Source organism: Drosophila sechellia, chromosome 3L (genome assembly GCF_004382195.2).
Source record: "Drosophila sechellia strain sech25 chromosome 3L, ASM438219v1, whole genome shotgun sequence".
NCBI lineage: Eukaryota > Metazoa > Arthropoda > Insecta > Diptera > Drosophilidae > Drosophila > Drosophila sechellia.
In genome coordinates, this window is record NC_045951.1 from 3,396,677 (window position 1) to 3,411,421 (window position 14,745).

Here is a 14,745-nt window from a genome sequence, read left to right on the forward strand (position 1 = left end):
GTTGATTTTCTTCGAGCAATTTGCATTTTTAGGCACATGATTTCCATTGGAAGCGATTGGTTGGTTGGCTTGGTTAACTATTTCTATTTCTATTTCCCAAAAATAAACACTCACTTTTCACCACACACAATATTTTCAAGTGATTGCTTGTTTTATATATATTCAATATATATCTGCGGGTTGTTTAGCGCGTTCTGGTAGTGAATTGTTTTGTTTAGCAGGTTATAGTTGCTCGATTTGCTTCATGATTTGGTTGCTTCGAAAAAAAATGTAGTTATACAAAAAAGTGGCTTGCTTTTTGAGGAAATCGGAAAGACAGCGAACGCGGCAATCGCGGCAACCGCTCGTCACGAGGTTTTGAAGCGAAATGAGCCGCGGTCGTTTTAGTGCGACGTTCCCTCTGTTAGCCGCCTGTTAGCGCGCTGTTGGCTCAAAAAGAGCTCGCTGTTAACTCACGGCGAAAAACTGTGAGAGAGGCGGCAAATTCGAACAGCGATCACTTTTTCGTCTTTTTTGCTTTAATTGAACGAAATTTTTCATTCTCAAAATGTTTGGATGTGTGTGAGAGAGCATTTGCTGAATGGGCGTTTTACTGCCGTTTTTGAAGGGGCTTTCAAGGTTTTACCCGATCCGATTCCAATCGAAAATCTGTAGATTCATTTAAAAATATTTTATTTGCCTAAAATTAGCAAAGGAAACCCTTTTAAAAGGCTAAAAAACAAGCACAGGAAATGCTAGCGGCGAATTTGACTCACTCACACACGCTCGCACTGAAAGCAAACTCAGGCGAATGTATCTGTGTCATTCTCTCTCACTCGCGGGGCGAATTCAGCTCTTGCGACTATTCGTACTAAAAACCAACCGGACGTTGCCGCCCCTGGCCCCCCATAGCCCCCCTCTCGACCACCACTGGTCCCCAAAGCCGCGCCTCCCTCTCCCACCGCCTATTTGTATCTGTGTGCCTTGGTGTGTTTGTGTAAAAAACGGAAATTGAAAATATGCCAACTTGTAGGCGCGCTCGCTCGTTTTCAAGGGGTTTTATTTCGGGAGGGGGGTGCATGGGGGTCGTGGCGAATTCATGCCAGTTTCTTTTTCATTCATTTAAGTTTAAATGCAAACAGCGAACGGCTCGCAGCGCAAACAAACAACAGAGCAAAGGCAAAGCCGACAACAGCGAATGCGGCAAATACAGCAAACACAGGCAAAGCCAAGCGACAGCTGGGCCCCCCGCCATGTGCGAGCCCCTCGGCGACCCCCACGCTGCAGCCTCTGGCTGCTACCCACCATTAACCCTTTTGAGGCACACAATGTATTTTCTAAAATTAAAATTTTAATTTGTTACTATTTGTTACTATTAAGCTACTTTCCATCGTTTTAAGACCGAGTATTTTCTATTCGTCTTACTAGCATTTATATTAAAATCATTGCGAAATCATGCTATTTTCTATGAATGTTATCAGTTATATGTAGTAGGCTTCAATGGGTTAAGCAGCTGGATTGCCTACGCTGCGAATCCCCGATCCAAACAAGTTTTCCACGAATGGGTGTGCTGTCGTCGTCGCTTTTCCGGCCGTTGCGTGCATAAACTGGGTAATTTTCCCCGTCGCCAATTTGCCAATCACCTCTCGGCTCCGCTCATTTTCCATACTATCTGCGTTTTTCCCTCAATGAAATTTTCCTCTGGCATGTTTTCACTAGATCTGCAGCAGCATGAAAAACAATTAATGCACAACCGCCATAAAAACGCCGTTTGCCTTCTATTATATGGTTTAAAAACGTGGTTATTTTTTAAATTAATATAACATTATATTATTGTACAAAAAGGATAGAATTATTTATATTGGTTAATAGAGAAACAACTTTAAGTTGGATAAAAATGTATACAAAATACAAGTGACGCCGACAGCGCTGCCGACTTCATCGCGTTGGCTGACAATATGAATGAAAATTACGCACACACAGTGAGAGCGAAAGAGAGAGAGAGGCGAGAAAGTTGGGGAAAAACTCAAGATGTTTTTCCATGTGTGTGTTTCGGCTTCCAGCCATTCAGATGGTGCGATTGTGTGTGTACGTTGCATGAGGTAAGCATAAGATGTTGTGCCCACGTGTGTCCATGTGTGCGTGGAAACGCTTAGCTCAGGTGGGACGAAGGTGCCAAATCATTCACACCAAAAGGTCACAGCCCTGCCAAAAAACACTTAAAAATCTGAAACAATTTTTAAAAATTTCCCTTCTAACTTAAACATTACGAGAAAGTTTCTCTGAATTTTTAAACCACAAATTTAAATAGTATTTTTACAATTCCAGATGATTCTTCCACATATTTCCACAAATTCTAAACTGCTGACATATCATAAAACAGAGCCCAAGATATCAACAACTCATAGCTCTTGAAAAAGCAAATGCAACAACACAACTGGCTGTTGTTGTTTTCCCCAGTAGTTGTTGCTCTCGGGCAGAGTTGCCATAAATAAGATACACGATTCAAGCTCGACAGCTCTGGTTGGAAGCCTCCAACTCAAAACCAGTAGCACTTTTCTGAGAGAAAAATGTCAAAAATAAAATAAAATCGCATGGGTGTTGTCTAATAAGCCAAGTTTCGCGCTTGGGGATCGGAATTCGAAGATAAGCTTGAACTTTCCCAAAAATGTATGGGTTCATTTTTTCTTTTACTTTTTGTTACTATGGGGCGTAGTATCTGTAGAATACAAAATAAATAAATGGCATATTCCAAATGGGCACAGATACATGCAAATTTCTCGCTCACATAAAAATATCCCAATTTCAACTCTTTTGAGAGAACACTTCGCCGCACGGCGAATTCGCAAGTGGCCTCTCACCGATACCGATACGAATGCAGCGACAGATACAGATACAGATACATTCGCCTGCCGCTCGGATTCGCTTCGTTTCGTTTCGCTTCGTCTTTTTTATGAATGAAATGAACGGGCCCCGATTATAATGAATGGAATTGGAGGTCTGCCCGACGCTCTGCCGGCCTCGTGGGCAAACACAAAATTGCCTTTTGCCTCTCTGACTTTGCAAATTAAATATATAGTTCATCTTTCATTTTTTCGATTTACCCCATATATTTTCATCGCATATTGGTTAGCGTGCAATTTTTTAGTCCATTGCTTAAGGCGGTTACATATTTACTGGATGTCTTCGCCGCAGACGAGTCGTCGCCATAAATCAGCGTTACAATACGGAAAAAATACACCGTATATGGCAATTTTTTTTTGTTTATAAGTATATGTATAAATTTATACGATATATTGATATTACATGAAACATTTCTCAATATACACTAGCTTTTTCAATAAATAATAAGTTTTATTTCTGAATCGAGATTTGTTATACGCCACTGTTCGACATAATTAAGTCTTGACAAAATTCCAGCCATCCTATGTGGGCGTCCCACATTTGGACAGATCTAGTCACAAAAACTAAGCAAAAATCAAACGGAGATGGGAAAAAAAGAATCATTTACATAACACGCCTCATTTGAAGTTGCTCAGGTTTTCCCAGTTGTGCCCCAAACATGGCCGGTTGAATTGGGCCGGTCCGTATGTAAATCGAATTTTACCCCATCTAGAGAAACCCACTTTCTACGCACTGAGCAAATTTCCTCCAGAACAACAGCATTTCGAGTATCTGTATCTGAAAGATAAGAATTAAGGTTTATCATCGCCTGAGTCACGGGGCTAACTCGTGACTTGACCAAATGCAAAACAATAAACAGTTTGGCATTGTCTTTGTTGTTTACCAATATTGATAATACCGGCGGTAAAAATTTTATTATAGTGGGAAATGTATTTCCTTGAAAAGATTTCCGTAGAATGTTTACAACAATAGCGCCTTAAAAGTAAGTGAACAATTATAGATAATTTTGGGGTTAGATTAAGTGAACGGTACTTGTAAACAATTTTCCCAATCGATCATGAAGAATTTATTAATAAATTGGTAGATAACTGACTGGCGTTAGAAGGATAAAAAAAATATATGTTACAAAGAACCCTCCAGTAAGATATAACCCAAATAAGTAAGTCTAAGTATAAGTCCATGTATATGTGACTAAACAAAGTTACCCAGCGGAAGCCGCTTGTTTTAAATATAACAAAATAATAAAGAAATGTCAGCATAAATTGTCACATGGCATATAATGCCATACTTTTGCCGAGCAGAATGCATATTTAAGTTACTTCCAAACTCGTCAAAGTAGGCTCGAACTCGATTTCAGAAGTGGAAGTGGCGGCTTTCCCTCCCGTCGGAGCTTTGCATATCATTGGCCGTCGGAACCCCCACATGAAAAACTATCTGAGAGTTGTGTTTATTTTTTATGTCTTCTCTCTATCAATATTTTAGCTAAACAAATTTGTGACAAACGCAAAATGATGATGACAACGCCAACTCGCTTCCGTTGCGATCGATAAAGTGAAAAAGTGGTATAAATGCACTAAAGAAAAATACTTTTACCAAATTAACATGAAATTTTGTTTAGAAAATATATAATATTATTCCTATGCCTAAAAATTTTTTAAACACATAAATCTAATGTGAAGTAATAAATTATGAATCTTCAAAAAACAATTGGATAGGTGCAGTTTGTAATTAGAAACTAGATTATAAATAGATAAATTTGGATAAGTGAATTGTAATTTGTGGTACATTAAGATATATTCCAAACAAACAATATTTCTACTAAACTATTATTTTTACCAGTGCAAAATGAGAAAGAAAAGAGGGGCCGAGTTGAGATCCGAGAAAAGCCGACAACTGAAATTGGAACGCATAGCTCATATTTTGGATTTGAGTAGTTGGGGCCACGAAGGCGGGGGAGTTGCCCATGCCCACATGGCCTGGCCTATTCATAATTATTTTGGAGGAGCCCCAGCCCCCGGAACCACCTTAAATGGAGCTCCACATATATATGCGTATGCCACGTGAGCCCAAAACTGGACACTCCGGCGGAAGCCATTTATGGCAAAAAAAAACTTAATACAAATAAGATACAAAAAAAAACCATTGGCACACCCGAGTCCAAAATTGCGAGAGGATCGGTTCAAATCGGATCGATATCGATGGCATAGTCCGTGGAATGCCAATGCAAAGCAGAAGACGAATGACTGAGGATTTTGGAGGCTGGAGGAGTCAACGGCGCAGACCAGTAGCCACATCCGCTGTCAAGTCTTTTGGGAAATTAACGCAGTTATTCACGCAATTGTGTTACGCGACCGACCCGAAGAAAAGGTCTCCGACAGGCCCAGCCTAACCCAGAGCCAAAAAAATAAAATTAAAATAAAAAACCCAGGAGAACTCACTCGCAGGGAATTGGAATTCCTGCGACGATCAGCATGAAATGTGCGCATTAGTCTTGGTCAACGCCAGTCCCAAAGACAGAGCTAATTGAACGGTACAGATTCAGCGAAACCTTAACCCTCTGGGTATCCTAGGGGTTTTAAGGAAACTCCAAGATGCCTTGGTTTTAGCCAAAGTCATTTAGGAACAGATCAAGACCTTGCAATAAAATATACTTCTGATGACTTCTTCAACCATCAAAGGACTTACAAATAAGTGGGACTGAAATTCTTTGATAATTCCCTTCCTATAACAAAAAAGTGGATACATTTAGATCCAAATTGAACATTAAAATCCTAATAAATGTTTGTGTACATTTCTGTATATAACTTATAGAACTACGTAATGTTGCAAAATGGGTTAAGTTTTTAAAATTCTTGCTGAGCCGCAGCCTCCATGTGAGCTGGCATAAAAGGCCAAAGTGTGTCTCAGCTTTCAGCCTTCAGTCCGATCTTGATTTCGCGTCATTATGATTCGCATACAGATTATACAAATTTCGAAAAAAGATATATATTCAGAGGGTAGGGTCTGGTTGGTCTTCATGTTTATGAGACATCTGCAGACAAACGCAGCGGGTAGCCGGCGAACGAAAACACGATCTCCATCCTCATCAGCCAAACCAATTTCATTTCGAGATTCGTTCAGCTGTCGGTATTTGTGAGCTACTGTTTCGAATTTTTCAAAGTCGCCAAATAATTTTAATGATCTGGCACAGCGAACAAAGTACTAAATTAACTTAAGAGCCTTCTTCCATCCAATTCGCCCCACTCTTCCCCCCACTTGGGGCAGTGAAAATGATTTATGGCATTCCAGAAAGCCTAAGCTCTAAGGCTCATGGTTGAGATTTGCTTTTTAGGTAGGAAAAAAAAGGGTACAGATAACAAATTATTAAAATTAAGATCTATCAGACTATCGATTAAATATTATTCCTTTACTTGTACAACAAAGCTCAAAGCTATTTTAGGAAAATTGTTCATCATTGTGTTAGCTTATCTGTTTGAATAAAATAAACGAATTTATTTTTATCGAGATGATCAATTTTTTTCAAAATATTGACTACGATAGACTTCAAAACTTTTACAGAAATTTAACTTCCAATTCCTATAAATTATAAAATTCTGATAAATGAACATTGTATAATAAATTTTAAATGTCCTTGACGAATCCTCGATAAGATCTCTTGCATAAAAATCAGTGCATATAAATGACTTTTAATATCTTTCCAACTGATGAGCACTGGCCACTTAACCTTTGGGTGACTTTTAGCACTCAAGAGAAGAACAAAAAGTCAAGATCCAAAGTTCCAATTGACAATGTGAATGACTTGAGACATTTAAGTGTTCTTCGACTGCGAAGGTATATTGATAGAGATGGAAAAGGGACAAGGAAGCTACTCACCGGCGAAGGGAAGTTGCTTGATGGATGGGTTCTGGTTAAAAGTTTTCCTCGGCTTGGTCGACTCGATTGCAGATAATGCGGATAATTTGATTAGAGATTTTTTTGGCTCGGTGCAGCTCGCCTTTGTTCGTTCTGGTTTTTGGGGTTGATTGAGTTGTTTTGTTTTTCTGGTGGCAACTGTACTCAACGAGCTGCCCTGGTTAATTGATTAATAGCACGATTAATTTGCAATAAAGTTAAACAGGCTTACGCTATGTGTGCTTATGTTATTTTAATTGGTTAGTTTAGTATTGTTAATTATGGTTAATTATTTTAAAAAACGGACACTTTTACTTGAATTCACTAAAATTACGCATACGCCGTGTGCGCATCTATTAATCGCTAATTGCGTTGTGTCTTTGAACATACAACTGTATATATATCGGGTATATATATTTGGTAAATAGTTTTGCAAGCACAAGTTCTCGGAGATTGCACGTTGAATGCAGCCTGACTATCGTCCAGTGACTGAGCCAATGTTGCACGACTTTTGCATCGGAGCTGCAGCCTCACCCGAAGATTGCCGATAGGATCTCGTCCTGGAGGGGAAGCCCATTCGTTCGACCGAAGGCCCCAAAATCCGAAACACGAAACGAAACTGCGTGGGCTTCGTGCGGCATTCGTATTGTTTTCCGATTTCGGCTTTTGCTGCAGGACTAATCCTGGCTCCTGGCTGCTGGTTGCTCCTGTTCCCAGCTCCTGGCTCCCAGTTCCCTCCATTTGCATGGCCATCCAGCCCCCACCAATTGCCTACCAACCCACCAGCCACCCTCAACCCAACATCCTGGCCTCGGTGGCGCGGCCAATGAGCACTCGGCTTTCAAGGTCGTCCGTTTGACGGCCATTTTGAATGCACCGCCACGTTCAATGGCCGCCCACTCACACACGCCTGCATTTCCTGGCCCAATGAGCTGGGCTCTGGCCCACTCAGTTGCCTTGGCAACGACCTTCGGTAGGCGTCGCCTCGACATTGGCCATGGCAGTGAATTTCCACTTGGGGGTTGTTGCAATTACCCCCAAGGTCATCCGTCGTCCGTCAGCTGTTCGCCCAGGGTTGCCCTGCCTCCTGAAGGCGGGCTTATTTGAAAATTAGCCAACACCCTCTGCACCGCTCCCAAATTAAAATCGAACAGCAAACTCAAAGCTCATTTCGTTTACTGCCCCATAAATTAATCAGTGAAAACAATAAAGATTTCAATATTATTTCCAACGACATCCGGTCGAATGCGGCACCAAATTTGGCGGAAAGCAGCCACTTCGCCGAGCTCCACATATGGGCGGTACGCATCACAATATCTCTACATATATATTTGTATACATATATATAAGGAACATCAAAATAAAGAGCAATAAAAAGCTAAAGTCTAACAAGAAAGCTGAGTGAGCTAAATTGGAATCCAAAACGAATTTGGATTACTTTTTCGGCGCTAAGAAAAGTTATTTTAGGATGAGTATGTAAGTCGAGTAAGTACTTTTTGAATAGTATTAAATAATAAAATGTTTATTATATTTTAGATACCTCCCATGAAACAAAATAACCTTTTAAGATAAGGGTATCACCAAAAGAATTTCATTTGATTTGCTTGGGAGTTGGACCACTGGACATCTGCCATTGTTTGGACCCTAAATTGAAATGCCAACAGAAATGTGAATCATTCGATCAGATCAAACTCGCCAACAAAAAGTGGTCTGCCATTCAATTATATATACGAAACATTTTTGGGCAAACAAATTCGAATAAATGAGTGTGAATGCGAGCGGACAGAATAAAAATAAATGAAATTTCATTGAACGAAAATGCTCAATGAGAAATCCGTATGAAAGTTGGCCAAGTTGATGTCTGAGTGTTTGGCTCTGATGGCTTTTCGTGCATTCAATCCGCAAAGAATACGCTACCCCAGTCCATCAGTTTTCCCGCCTGACGTCACAAGTGTCCTAGATAATCTCCGCAGTGGCAGAGGTAACACATTGGCCTCGAGGTGAATGTCTAAACATGAACTCGAGGGCAATTTCAGACAGCCAAAAGAATAAAAATAAAAATCACACTCACTGCACAAGTGGCAGCGAGACGCACGTGCAAAATTTTTATTTGGAAGCCAGTTTTCCTCCAAGCAGATCCGTTCCCAAACCCACTTGCGTCCGACAATCGATGGGTTCTGCCAATTATTCGGAGTTTTAATCCGGAATTTCCGGAAAAAAAACACGATTCTTCTTAGCAGCAGACAGTAGCATATCTATCTATCTATACGAATAAAGAGGGAAGAACCAAAATATTCCATGAATTAGGCCCTTTTTGTTACAACATTTAAACAACCAAACATTTTTATACAATCAATGCTTCGTTAAATGTTCTTTGAGCCTGTCAGTAGTTATCAAAACCATTTTAAAATCCTGTTAATTTCCATTTGACTTTTATTTCACCTTTTCATTCAGCCCAACCAAATGCGCGGCAAGGACACTCAAGTGGCCATCGAGTCCTTCGCCATGCGGTTCGTTTTCCTTAATGAGTCAAATGCCGCCCACAAAAAACACAGCAGCGACACGAACGGCAACATCGGCATTCCCGCCGCGACAGCAGCAGCACGGCCGCTGAAATCGTGCCCTAGTTCCACAGCCCTTTTGGTGTGGATGCTATATCCAAGTTGGCCATTAGTGCGCCTTGTGAATGAAAATCCTTGCTCTCGCTCTCGCACTCTCTTGGCGGTGGGGGTGGTGGGTGGTGACTGTTTTGCCACCCAGTGAGCCACGCTGGACGGGGAATGCCATTCTTGGATTTTTCCCAGCTTCGCGCATGTGCGTGTGTATGTGTGTGTTTTGGCCAAGGCAAAAGTTGGCCAAGAAAATCAATGAATGAACCGAGGAGACACGTAGCCAGCCAAGGATGTTTATGTGATTTTCTATATGCAATCTTTATTTTTTCCTCAATGAATCGCACACGCTCGATGGGCATTCAGCTTGGCAGGGAAAACACAATTTCCTTTTGAAATTTTACTGCACCTCACGCCATTTAAGACGGAATTACGTGCCAGAAATAACGTAATGCGATACTAAAGCACTTGCAAATGGAACTTTTGCGAACCACTTTATACCGCTGCACTTCTACGTACATTGGGTGCTTTAAACTTTATTGCACTTTTTACGAGCCAGCTTGTATTTTATTTTTTATTTTTTGGACAACGCGTCCGGTCGTTTTGACAGTTTAGAGACACCATTCAGGTAAAGGGGTGTGTGAATAAAAATGTGAATTAATATCTGACTTTAAATGGGAATTATGCGAATGCAATCTTTGGCTAGCTTTCAATTGCAGAAACAAATTGTCTGCAGTGAAAAGTCATTAAATGCACTCAACTAAATGCAGTTATAAATAGCTCCAACTGAACTTTCCATTACTTTAGCTTGCCTTGGTCCCTAATTGACCTGCTTAAGTCGCTTATCCAATTTTAATCGACAGTTTCTCCTTGGCAAATCCTGCCCGGCAGCAATATCTGGTTCAAGCATCCCGTGGCACTTGACAGAACATTAGCTCGAGGACGAATGACGATGACGATGGCATGGGCGCACATCCTGCCGCACACACTTGGAACTTGGGCCACTTGAGCCCATTGAGGGCAGTACAACATACCGTTTGAAGGATACTTTGGTGCAGGCAGCAGCAGCAGCATTTGCGTCATTCACAAAACTGCGGCTCGTAACTTGCCACACACTTTGGTGCAGCAGCCGAGAGCAGTTGCTGCGACACAATTGTCCTTCCAGCGGCTGCTGGGTGAATGAACCTCCTCGGCGGATGACCCAGTTTTTTGGCAGCAGCAGCAGCCGCCACAGCATCTCCCCCATTCATCGGCATCCTTGTCGCGTTCAATGACACAGCGGCAGCAGCAGCATCGGCGAACTGGCTATGAATGGGAAAAAAGGACCTCTGCGCATGCCAAGTGGGTCAATATCCTTTGGCGTGACGTCACCAGTGACACAGTTAACACAGCCTGCATAGTTGAATCATCCACTTCCCATCCAATTCCCACCGTTCCTTGTTTTTCTCAAATTCTCCGTTGTACAACATTATTGCATTTATTTCTAATTTGGCTCTAACAAAAATCGCAGGCAAAATGGATGTTCGCAAAAGGCGTTATACAAAAAATTTGATTTAAAACCATTATAACAGAGTTCTTCAAGCGACAACTGCAACGACGGCTACGGCTGTAAACCATAAAAATGAAACTAAGCTTAAGAGAAAGGATCCTCTGCTCGGGACTATAGAGGATTCACCACAAGCGCACACAGTCTGTAGTTTGATAGGGTTCTGCTTCCTTCCAGCGAAAATCTCTCGTCTGCTGCACGTTTGCAATTTTGGCAGGCGAAATAGCTTAGAGAATCTCGAAGAGCTTCTTCAGCTCCACCATCAGCGCCCAATCCGCCTTGATCAGGTCGTCACGGAAGTAATCCTTGCAGGCATCGATGCTCTGGCGAGAGATCTGCAAGGAGAGTTCGAAAAAATGCCATGAAAAACTTGAGAAATTTCAATAATTAAAAGTCCATTAAGCTTCGAAAAGGCAAACCCAGAGTGAAATTGTAGATTTTTGGCCCGTGTGTCTACAAATGCATATTAATAACACGCTGCGCTACACATAAATCATTTGCATTGTGAGTTCAGCGAATATGTATAATTGGAACGTGCCAATTGTCATAACTCCAAAGGGAGATTCGAGATGCGGACAGGGCGACTGCTCCATCAATCAAACAACGGGATGGCACGTGTCTCCAGCTCGGGGTCTCCAGTTCTCCTCCGGCTCCACCAGTCCCATCAGCCCCACCAGCTCCGCACAGACCCCGACATATGGCGCATAACAATTAAAATCATTTTGTACAATACTTTTTTCCATCTTTTTCGTATCCGATTCAGCTTGAGTTTATGCCCCGGCAACGCTTTATCGAAGCTATTTTAGTGTCGCCAATTTTTATGGCGCCTTTTTAATGCGTTTTTTAATGCCTTGCGTTTATGGCGAGCAGTCTGAAGACCTCATGAATAGTTCCACTTTCAGGCCCCCCAAAAGTCTGATTTCAGCACGCCCTTGATAAAGACAACACACTCTCTGTCCTTTGTCTGCCATGTTCCCCCGCTTAATTATTATTTCCATTCCCATTCCCATCTCTCTCTTTTTGTTCATTTTTGGCGCATCGCATATTAATTAGGCTCGATCAATGGTTTTGATTATTGGAGCCGTATATATTTATGTACATAAGATTTCTCTAAACGATAAAGGGGCATAAAGCCCCTCAAGGAGTCCCCATTTATGGCCATGCATATTAAATGCCAGAATGGGCGACTCTTTTGTCCGCAATCCGAGAGTAGAAGGATATGGGAGGATTCAGTCGTTAAGTATACATCGATTGCTTATCTATGACCCGCCTAAATTAAAGTTTATTTGCCTTGCTGATTTCGTTTAATAGCCCTTTTGAGTTCTGCAATCGGATAAAGCTTAAGAACTAAAACCTACTGACTGCTTGCAAGGGATTTTCCATTTCCACGAACTGCACCCAACTTAGTTTCCACTGAAAACCCCATTTAGCTGTCCTCTTAGCCAAATCTCGACTAATTACAGCTATTTTTAGCTCCCACAAAGGCCTTGCACAGTTTTCTGACTGAGCCCGCAAGGCCGCAACCAAAGTCGTGTATGGCTGACCTCAGCTCCAATTTAAGGGGGGTTCGACGAGCTTCTAGGCTGGGGCTGTTGCTGGAGCTGGGTTCTTCGCTCTCTGCTCCATTTTGGGTCGCTGAATGCGTCATAGCTGATAAACGGCGAGTGCACAAATTAAAGCCGAAAAAAAAAACACACACAAAACACCGCAAACGGCGAAAACCGAAGCCGCTGCAGAAACACACACCCAAAGTGGGTCGACATCCGAGGAAACTGGGTTAGTTCGATGGTGACGATGCTCCGGGGGTCAGTGAACTATGCAAGTGCACTACCGTGGAAGGTAAAACGTGACGTCAGCCGGCAACTCGGGTCAAATAGAGCGCTATATGGATACACATACATCTGGGAGCGGGAAGGGGTCACTCCTCCCGTGGAACGACCCTGCATGCATAAGTACGTATCATCAGGTCAGCCATGACATAATACCCTTTCATGGCTCCTCCCAGGTTCTTGCACAGCCATTGAGGTCTATAAATAGTCGGGGAGTCTGTCAATTCGGGGTGGTGGCATACAACCTAATAGCTTTTGATGGAGCCTGCACTGCGAAAAGCCCATAAGATGAGCGATAAAATAATAATGTGATGGCCTAATTAGATTTAATTTGGAATGGCCCATTTGGCCTTTGCTTGCATTACTCCCATCAATGCTGTCAATAAAATTGAACTGAGATTCTATTCGTGCGTAAATATCCATGGTCAAGCATGATTTTTGGCAGTGCAAACCGCCAAAATTTGTAGGCCTAAAAATACATCTATTCATCTTTGTTTTTACGCCGCATTAATTGAATAAAGCGCGCTCCCAACTAAATGGGCAATTAGCGCCGCCTGGTGTTTTGACGTCACCGATGTCACCCGCTGATAAGGGACAAAAATGAATCGAAAATTAAGTTAGCTATCGATTTTGGTTTTCAGCCACCCCAATCTCACTTCTCCCACTCCGGCACCACCCACTCATCAAGGGCGCTTGACGTCAGAGCTGGTAAGTAATTGTTAATCAAATGATTGAACGAAAGGAAGTTGCAAAGACCTCTCAACGCCACTTAAGCCAGTTAAGTCATTGATCCGAGGCGTTCGTTGCTGTTGTAGCCACTTAACTCACAACTTGGCCATGTAATTTGATAAGCCAGCTGGCCAAAGTGGAAGTGACCAAGGTGAAGAGCTCCGAAGGTCTGAAGGTCCGAAGGTTTGAAGGTGTGAGGTGGAGCAGAGGTGAAGGCGAAGTGGGCCTGCACCTGGCCATCGGACAAACGGACCATCCACCCAATCCAAGTGCAATTGACAACTTTGGCACTTCCCCGTTGCGATTGCTCGATTGCCGCTGCTGTTGAACTCAAGTGATTTGCACTCGAAATTGCACTGAATAATGGCATCCGTCATTCGCTCAATTACGGCGCATTGATAATGAAAGTCCTAAAGCTTTCGCGAAATTAATTGACTGGAATGCAATATTATTCTAGCAATTCATGCGTACTTCACTCATTTCATTCAAATCATTTAATTATGTTGAAAGGTTTGCTTCTGCGAGCAACTTCATTGCATATTTGTGGTTTAAATGTACTTCATCAGAACTGGGTACACAAGAACCGAGTAAAAACACCAAAAATACGTATTAAATATAGCTGAGGTTATAATTGCACCACTTCAGATATCTAATCCATTCATAAACACATGCCCACCAAGGCGATGATAGTGCGATTCCTCACTTCCCGACCATAATGCACTCGACTCGAGTCTATCTCGAGTTCTAAGTTGATTCTTCCGCTCCCGAATTCTAAGAATGTATTCTACCGCCCATTGTTTTGAGTAACCTAAAGTGGAGGATTCTTAAATATCGATAGATGGACTTACCTTGCTGATCAGCATATCATCGGCCTCGAAGTGGCGACCAAACATTTTGGGCGATTCCCCGGGAATCGGATCGATTTTCACGCAAATCTCTTGACCCTTGCGCGCGAATTCGATTTGCTTGTGATTCGATTCGATGGAAGTCACGATTCCAATGTCCACGAACTGCAATCAAAGAAAAGAAAAAGAGAAGAATTGCTGGTCAGTGAAATTGTGAAAGTGATTTTAGCATACGTGGCCGACGGGGCGTATGTGTAATGTTGCGGCAAATTAGAAATAATCAGATGGCCGCAGTGAACTTTTATGGGCTGGGACTTCCGCATGTCGCCGTCTGAATCGCTGATAAGTTTCACCAGCCCGTTTAATATGCCAAAGCCGTAAAATAACTCCACGTTAAGCGCTAAATAAAAGGT

The 14,745-nt window shown here is 42.1% G+C and overlaps 1 protein-coding gene across 1 annotated transcript in view; it reads right to left on the bottom strand.

The window, feature by feature from the left end:
- Positions 1 to 10,837: 10,837 nt before the first annotated feature.
- LOC6610637 (eukaryotic translation initiation factor 5B) overlaps positions 10,838 to 14,745 on the bottom strand; it is a 32,289-nt gene continuing 28,381 nt past the window's right edge. The window contains exons 8-9 of the mRNA XM_032717933.1: positions 14,336 to 14,497; positions 10,838 to 11,264 (exon numbers count right to left, since the gene is read on the bottom strand). Of these exons, the coding sequence (XP_032573824.1) occupies positions 11,157 to 11,264; positions 14,336 to 14,497 (270 nt within the window). The 3' untranslated portion in view covers positions 10,838 to 11,156. The remainder of the gene's footprint in view (positions 11,265 to 14,335; positions 14,498 to 14,745) is intronic.